Here is an 8,991-nt window from a genome sequence, read left to right on the forward strand (position 1 = left end):
CCCACCCTGTGAAATGCCCTACCACGCACAATAAGACTCTCCTCTAGTCTCCAAACCTTCAATCGTTCCCTCAAAACTCACCTCTTTAGGCAAGCGTATCAAATTCCTGAACCGCCCACATAACTTTCATAAACCTTCCTATCAAATTACATCCACTCTGTACAGTCCACACATATCCTCACATGTCTTCTCATTCTATGCAATAGATAGCACCTTTCCTTGTGTACATATGCCTATTTCCCTATAGATTGTAAGCTTGCGAGCAGGGCCTTCCTACCTCTATGACTGTTATCACCCAGTTTGTTATTGTTATTTCAAATTGTAAAGCGCAACGGAATTTGCTGCGCTATATAAGAAACTGTTAATAAATAAATAAAAATAATAAATGTGTATATATCCTCCTAACAGCTCCCTCTGCTGGTGTAGAATATATTACGTTATGTGAGGATCTCCAGAAAAGTAATTATAATTTACTCATTGTATTTTCAAGGGAAATCTGTTTCAAAGATCCTGAAGAAAATACACGGAAGCAAGCGGATACTAACTCTAACATCGTAGCTGATTTACAGTTGGGGTGTGAGGGTTGCGAGTCGGCTGGTGTTTTAATTATTTTATTTATTTGTTCTAATTGTAAATTTATTTTGGCCTACTCCTTTTATATAAGGAAGGGTCGGGTAATTCTAGCCCCGATCCACTACCTTCGCTTTCGTCATCTCTCAGTCTTTCTCTTCCTAGTTTAAAGGGTGAAAGCGCTGCGTAGTACCCTGGTAAGGTGTTTACACAGCATGTCTAAAGCAACCAAGACCTCCAAGACCTGTTATATTTGTACGAAATGTAACAAGAAGAGCACGCGGGTTGGCAGCTCCGGGGTGTGCGACTCCTGCTTAGACAAGGACACTCCACCTGGGAGCAGTGTTCTGGCTAGGTCATGGGAAGACAACCTGGCAAATAGAATCTCCAAGGAGATGGCGGAATCACGCAAGCAGCAATCAGAATGGGCTGTGGGATTCTCAAAGATGATGGAGGAATTTCTCATCAGGTTAACACCGCCCGCACATGCAGAAACGAATGTGTGCAAGGCGGTTAAAAGACCTCTTCCTATTATACCAGAATTAGTGGAGGAGGGTCTTCTCCTTGATACAGAGGAAGGTGAGTTAATTGAATGTAACCTAGACGCCGATTTTCCAGAAGAGGACACGGCAATCTCGGGTCTTGAGTCTTTAATTGAAGCGGTAAAGGAGATCCTAAACTTTAACGTAGAAGAGGTTAAGGAGCCAGAAGAATTCGAATTGTTCGAATCCCAAAAACCGCGTTCAGCAGTGTTTCCCATTCCTAAATCCCTCCAATCTCGGATGGAGGAGGCTTGGAAACAACCTGACAAACGCTTTCAATTTCCGAAAAGATTTCAAATAGCTTATCCCTTACCTAAGGGTGTAATGGATAAGTGGGAGACTCCACCAGTAGTGGATGCTTCCCTAGAAAGGTTGTCGGAGAAGACAATCTTACCAATACCTAATGTAACGACTTGAAAGGATGCATCAGATCGTAAGGTTGACACAGCGTTAAAGTACATTTTTGTAGCGGCAGGTGCAGCAGAGAGACCTGCGATCGTCTGTGCTTTGGTCAACAAGGCCATGGGAGCATGGTCTGGATGTATTGTACAGGCTATTGAGGAAGAAAATAGCTTAGAAGAGATTACCCAACTGGCGGAACACATTCGAGAATCTGCTTCATACTTGTGTCAAGCCTCAAAGGATATCGGCAGAATAGCATCGCGCATCGGCCATATCGGCTAGACGGATTTTATGGCTCAGAGAATGGCAAGGAGACTCTGACACCAAGAAGGCGGTAGAATCTATCCCCTTTGGGGGTGAGATGCTTTTCGGTTCAGAGTTGGACAAGTGGATTTCGCAGGCTACAGCAGGGAAATCCACTTTTCTGCCTACTCCTTATACGAGAGGCGCTCCACAGGTTAGGAGAGGTTATTCGGGACCGGCGTTTAATTCATTTAGATCGCAGTCCTTTCGAGCCCGTGGAAGAGGTTTCGGTACACAAGTACGTGGGGGCAGAGGTAGAGGCCGCTCACAGGCAGCATCCAGAAAGCAGGATAAACCTGCTGACAAAACCGTGGCATGACGGCCTCCCAGCTCACCCGGGGTCCCCCTTGGTGGGCGACCGTCTGGAGGGTTTTCAGGACATCTGGGCCAAAACCTCACCAGAACTTTGGGTGAACAACTTAATCTCTCAGGGATACAAACTGGAATTTCAACAGAGGCCTCACAGTCCGTTTTTTACAACAGGATTGTCTCAGTGCCCTCAGAAAGCACTACGGGCAGCAATTCAAAAATTGCTACTTTCAGAAGTCATTATTCCGGTTCCCGCCTCTGAGAGGAACGGGGCTCTATTCCAATCTTTTTGTCGTGCCAAAGCCAGACAAATACTCAATTTAAAAGTTTTAAACCAGTTTCTAAGGGTCTACAAATTCAAGATGGAATCAATCCAATCGGTCATTGCAGGCTTAGAACAGGGCGAGTTCATGGTATCCATGGATATAAAGGATGCATATCTGCATATTCCAATCTGGACTCCTCCCCAGGCTTACTTAAGGTTCGCACTGGTGGCAGATCACTACCAATTCAGGGCCTTGCCGTTCTGTCTAGCATCGGCCCCAAGAATCTTCATCAAGATCATGGCAATCATGGTGGCAGGATTGAGACTGTTGGGGGTCACGGTTATACCTTATCTAGGCGATCTACTGATCAAGGCATCATCTCAGAAACAACTGATCAAGGATGTTCAGACATCTCATCAATTTCTTATTCAACATGGGTGGATTGTCAATTTCCAGAAATCCAACCTTTACGCCAACTCAACGGATTCAATTCCTCTGTCTCATCTTGGACATGGTACAATTGAGAGTGTTCCTACCAGACAACAAGGTCCAGGACCTATAGAGATTAGTGGCTCAGGTACTGAGGACACAAATGGTTTCTCTGCACCTCTGTGTGCAACTTCTCGGAAAGATGGTGGCGTCGTTCGAAGCTCTCCAATACGGCAGACTTCATTCCCGACCATTCCAGATAACCCTCATTGCTCAGGGAGCAGGTTCGCACTGGCTTCTATATCGAAGAATCCGACTTCCACCGCGCATACGAACCTCCTTACTTTGGTGGTCATTGCACAGGAATCTGGTAGCAGGCAAGAGATTCGGCATTTGGGATTGGAGGATCCTGACGACTGACGCCAGTCTCAGAGGTTGGGGTGCCGTCTTAGAGAAACAACAGTTTCAGGGCAGATGGAAGTTACTGGAGAGCAGACTACCCATAAACATCCTCAAACTGAGAGCAGTTTACAATGCACTTCTCTTAGCAGAAGACCTAGTCATGGGTCAACACGTAAGGATACAGTCGGACAATGTCATGACGACGCTTACATAAACCGTCAAGGAGTAATAAAGAGCAGGATGGCGTTAAAGGAAGCCACAAAGATCTTGTGGGCAGAAAGGTGAAACATCATCCTCTCGGCAGTGTTCATTCCAGGTGTGGAGTACTGGGAAGCAGATTATCTCAGTCGCCAGGACATGCATCCGGGGGAGTGGTGGCTACATCCACGGATATTCAACATGGTGGTGAGGAGATGGGGTCTGCCTCAGGTGGACCTAATGGCGTCTCGACAAAACCATCAGCTGCCCAGATGTGTCCAGGACACGAGATCCAGCAGCAGAAGGAGTGGACGCATTAACACTTCCTTGGTGTTACAGGAGGGTTTACATTTTTCTACCATTCCCACTCATACCCAGGGTTCTGAAAAGGATGAAACGAAAACGAGTGTGGACTATTCGAATTGCACCAGATTGGCCCCGCAGGAGTTGGTACTCAGACCTGCGGGGGTTACTAGCGGAAGATCCTTGGCGGTTACCTCAGAGAGAGGACCTGCTGTCTCAGGGACCATTCCTACACCCAGACCTGAACAGGCTGCGTTTGACGGCATGGCTATTGAAACCCAGATCTTAAGGAATCGAGGGATACCAAGGACGGCCATTCCTACGATGATTGCCGCTAGGAAGCCGGTCACAGCCATGCACTACTACAGGATTTGGCGGAGGTACATGAATTGGTGTCAAGAACGGGGGTGGGATTCGACGAACTTCCACTTATCCAGACTTCTGCTCTTCGTTCAGGCCGGGCTAGATGTAGGACTGCGGCTGGGCTCTCTGAAGGTTCAGATTTCGGCTCTCTCCATCCTATTTCAACGGCGGTTAGCATCCTTGCCAGAGGTTCAAACCTTTTTACAGGGGGTTCTGCGGATTCAACCCCCTTTTCGTCCTCCCACTGCGCCATGGGACTTAAATTTGGTGTTTGAATTTTTGAGATCACCAACTTTTGAGCCGTTAGCAAGAGCAGACCTGACATATCTCTCTTGGAAGGTCACATTATTGCTTGCCTTGGCTTCGGCCAGGCGGGTTTCTGAGTTGGGAGCCTTGTCGTGTAAGAGTCCCTTTTTAATTTTTCATGAGGATAGGGCAGAACTCCGTTCAAGAGCAGATTTCCTTCCTAAGTTTGTTTCGGGGTTTCATGTAAACCAGCCAATTGTGGGTCCCATCTTTCCAGGATCTCGCAGATGGGGACGTGTCCTTGGATGTGGTCTGAGCTTTACGGGTATATGTACAAGTTACGTGGTCCTTCAGAAAGTTGGACCATTTGTTTGTTATTTATGATGGGCCTAAGAAGGGTTGGCCAACATCTAAACAGTTTTTGTCTAGATGGATTAGACTTGCCATTCGGCAAGCTTATATTTCCTGTGGCAAACGGGTTCCGGTTCAGACGGGTGCTCATACCACCCGCTCAGTGGGTGCCTCATGGGCGGCTGCCAGAGGTGCTTCCACTACTCAACTTTGCAGAGCGGCGACGTGGTCCTCAGCCCACACGTCCGCAAAATTTTACAAGTTTGATACCTTTGCGTCCGCAGACTCTAAGTTCGGACGTTTAGTTTTGCAGGCCACTGACAGCATTCCCTCCCTGGGGGATAACTTTGGGACGTCCCCTACTGTATAGGACTCCAGTGTCCCCTAGTGGATGAAAGAGAAAAGAGGATTTTGGTATTTACCGATAAATCCATTTCTCTGAATTCTCTAGGTAACACTGGACGCCCGCCTCGGTGCTGTCAACCTGCTATGTTCAAGTTCTTGTTCGTACAAACAGCGTTAGTTTTTCGGTTAAGAGTTTCTTGGATGCTGTTTGATATGTTGTACGGTTCGGTTCCTCGCCATGTGCTATAGTATCATATCCTATTCTCAAACTGAGGGAGGAGGGATGTGAAAGGGGAGGAGCCGGCTGTGTAGACAATGCTAATTTTAGATTGTGCCACACCTCCGGTTGCAAGCTTCACACCCCTACTGTATAGGACTCCAGTGTCACCTAGAGGATTCAGAGAAATGGATTTATCGGTAAGTACCAAAATCCGCTTTTTTTTTTTTCTTTTTCTTAAGGGTCCATTGGGTTCCACAGGGAATACCTTGGGGTTTAGGTGGTGGAAAAGGCTGGGCAACAAACAGTTAAGCTTTTACAGCTCCCAGAATGTACTGGTCATTCCCCCCCCCCCATGCCTTGCCAACAACCTAGAACTCCCAATTATAATGGAGTTTTTGTTTGTTATGAAATGATCACAAACATGGGGATGTTACTATTCCTGGAGGAGTGTAGTAGAGCCCACAGCCTGCCCTGACCAATCTGGGAGATGGTTATAATTCTAGCAGGGAACCAGACCTTTCTTGTTGTGTGCACCCCCTCCCACCCAAATAAGTAATATGTTTAAAGTCTTGATAGACTCCATCCTATGATTGAGGAGTACTCTTGACACTTCTCAGGACATTTGTATTACAGTGAATACTACCACCTCCGCCAAGCTTGGGTGCCTCTACGCTGGATGCCTCCTGAAGCTGTGCAAGATGATGACTTCTCCACCAAATCTGATGTCTGGTCCTTTGGGGTGTTAATGTGGGAGGTCTTTACTCTGGGGGAGCTTCCGTATACAGCCATGCCTGATGATGAAGTGCTGAACGGTATGTGACCCAATTTTCTCTGCTATGCCTTCTGGTTTCTACTCTGTACATGGGGCTTTCTGTCTTTACCATTCTTCAAGGGGAAAATAGACTACATGACTCCTAACTTTTTTTTATTTTTTAATCTGTCACCATGCGTGGGGAGAGCCTATATTCTGCCTTGAATCACCTTTCATTGGCTGGGGCTTCCTTTTGTCTTTGTCGCCCTGCAGGGGATGGGAGTACCTTCTGTCTGTCACCTTGCTGAGGAGTAGAGCTCACTTGAGTCTTTAAAGCTTGTTACGCGCTAAACGATGTGTGTACCCGGCCGATGTAACTATAAATCAGCCTTCCCAGACACTCAGAACGATATGCATCTCGAATGGCCGCATTCCCCTCCATCCCGGTGTTTGCTGGGTCGTCCCGTTGGGTATGCTGCATGCCAGATGGGATGACCCAGCAAATAACCCACAGGAGTGCATGGTAGTGGGTACACACTAGAATATGTGCCCGATATGTCGTTCAGATCCGCTGAATCGGACGACATACAGCCTAGTGTGTATCCAGCTTAACCTTTGTGTGATTGTAAATGGTTGAATTACTGTTAGTGCTGTAACTCTTATTCTTGCCTACATCAATCATGTCCGTATTCTGTTGCAGGTTTACAGAGTGGCTCTCTGAAACTTTCTGCCCCCGAGAACTGTTCCTCCCGCTTCTACAAACTGATGCAACGCTGCTGGGCTTCCAGCCCCAAAGATCGCCCGTCATTCAGTGACATTGTCAACAGGCTTGGCGATGCCCCCACGGACAGCAAAATGTGAGGTTGGGGCAGCCTCCAATGTGCACCCTCAGGAACAAGCACAAGTAATGAACAGACATTGTATAGCTGCAATATAGGTACAATGCCCCCAACTGGTGCTGCAGTGGGCAACTACGGACCTCTGAGGGGGGAGATTGTTCCTTCCACGTGTTTCAGTCAAAGCACAAATGCATCCCCACCCCCAACAGGGTACTATTTGTTACATATATGTACATACAGCAATCTGATCTTTAACACTAATGATGCATGTATGTACATACAGCACTCTCGTCATTAACACTAATGTTACATGTATGTTCATACGCAGTCTGGTCATTAACACTAATGTTACGTGTCTACTAGAAACAGATATTTATTCACTTTTTTTTTAATGTTTAACGTCATGAGTCGATCGGAACAGAAACTGCCTCCGGGTTCCCACTCCTTCACTAGGATCCACAACTCCTGTTCCGGGCCGCACTGCTGGTGTTTGATGGATGTCTGGTGGCAGCTTAGGTTTTAATTCTGCAATACAGCCCCAAAGCCTAGTAATCTCAGCACATTTACTGCAATGGGGACTAATAATCACAATTCCTGTGAGGGTTTGTAAAGTAGGAAAGTACTGTGGATCTAGAACCTCTAAAATAGGGGCCAAATTCATTTACCAGAACGGCTGCACCACCCACGGGAGTAAAACTATATAATAATTCCAGAATAACTGCACCTCTTACTATAGAGTTCTAATATGTAAACTTCAATTTTATATACATTGAAAATGGTCTAGTATACCTTACGAAAACCAAACCGAGGTCGTTTCACACCCCCAGGCCAGTTTTTGTTCTCTCCGAACTCATAACTTGTTGTGTTTTGTATTCTGTATTGTAAAGCACAGAGTCTTCCGTGTAATCTGCACCCCTCACACTTAAGTGCCTGTGTAATGAAGGATTTCTCTGGCAATATAATTCAGCCTTAATATGTTCAAATGCAGGACTGTCTTTATTTTGTATTATCCAGTGAGGTTTTTGTTTTTTTTACAGATTTTAATTTGTATTTGGTTACAAATTGTAGATTTTTTTTGTTTTTGTATTTTTTGGGCTGTTTTTATTGCTCAAACTGCTGTTTTTTTATTTGGTGGTTTTCTTAAATAGGTTGCACCCAATAAAATGATGGCCTTTTTGTACATTACTGTTCTGTCCTGTATGTGGAGTATTTCTAGATTTAACCTGTGAACGTACTTAGAAATGTGTTCATTTGTAGAGAATTTTTAATCCTTTTTGATTTTGCAGAATTCCAGAATTTGAAATGGTCCGTTATTACTGTTAATTTTGTTTCCTTGAAATACTCCATGATGGGTCATCCACAAATGAGTTAACACCTTAGTTAGCGGAGTAGAGACAGGAAAAAGAAAGGGATTTATTGGTAAATACCAAAAATAGGATTTTGGTACTTACCAGATAAATCCTTTTCTTTGAATCCATAGGGGGCACTGGAGTACTCTTGGAATATGGACGGTGCTTTAGCAGGGATAGACACATTTAAATATTTAAATTAGTAACTCGACTCCCTCCTCTATACTCCCATAGTACCTCAGTGGTTTTTTACAGAGCCGAATAGGAGCAATAGAGAATTACATATAACATTATAACATAACGGACACTAATGAAGTTGACACATAACGTAACGGTCAACTAAACAGTTGACACGACAATAGATGACAATCACCTTAACATTTGAAGTCGGTGAGAATGTGTTACCATAAGATCTACTGAACTTACCACAAACTAGGTAAAACTGCTCTGGGTGGGCGTCCAGTGCCCCCTACGGATTCAAAGAAAAGGATTTATCTGGTAAGTACCAAAATCCTATTTTCTTTTTCATCCACTAGGGGTCACTGAAGTACTCTTGGGACGTACCAAAGTTTCCCCCTTGGGCGGGAGAGCTGTTTGGCACCTGTAACACTAGATGGCCAAAGCTAGATGCGGATGCCGCAAACGTATTAAACTTGCAAAGTGCACAAACCTGTGCACTGATGACCATGTAGCTGCACGGCAATGTTGCGTCGTAGATGCTCCACGACCTGCTGCCCATGAAGTTCCCACAGAACGTGTGGAATGAGCTGAAACTGATGCAGACGGTTGTAGCCTAGCATGAA

At 45.5% G+C, this 8,991-nt stretch overlaps 1 protein-coding gene across 1 annotated transcript in view; it reads left to right on the forward strand.

Moving 5' to 3' along the window:
• The window catches only part of PTK7 (protein tyrosine kinase 7 (inactive)), a 70,711-nt gene extending 62,687 nt beyond the window's left edge, over nucleotides 1–8,024 (forward strand). The window contains exons 19-20 of the mRNA XM_063918746.1: nucleotides 5,883–6,061; nucleotides 6,701–8,024. Of these exons, the coding sequence (XP_063774816.1) occupies nucleotides 5,883–6,061; nucleotides 6,701–6,861 (340 nt within the window). The 3' untranslated portion in view covers nucleotides 6,862–8,024. The remainder of the gene's footprint in view (nucleotides 1–5,882; nucleotides 6,062–6,700) is intronic.
• Nucleotides 8,025–8,991: the final 967 nt, after the last annotated feature.

This window comes from Pseudophryne corroboree, chromosome 4, assembly GCF_028390025.1.
Source record: "Pseudophryne corroboree isolate aPseCor3 chromosome 4, aPseCor3.hap2, whole genome shotgun sequence".
NCBI classification, from domain to species: Eukaryota; Metazoa; Chordata; class Amphibia; order Anura; family Myobatrachidae; genus Pseudophryne; species Pseudophryne corroboree.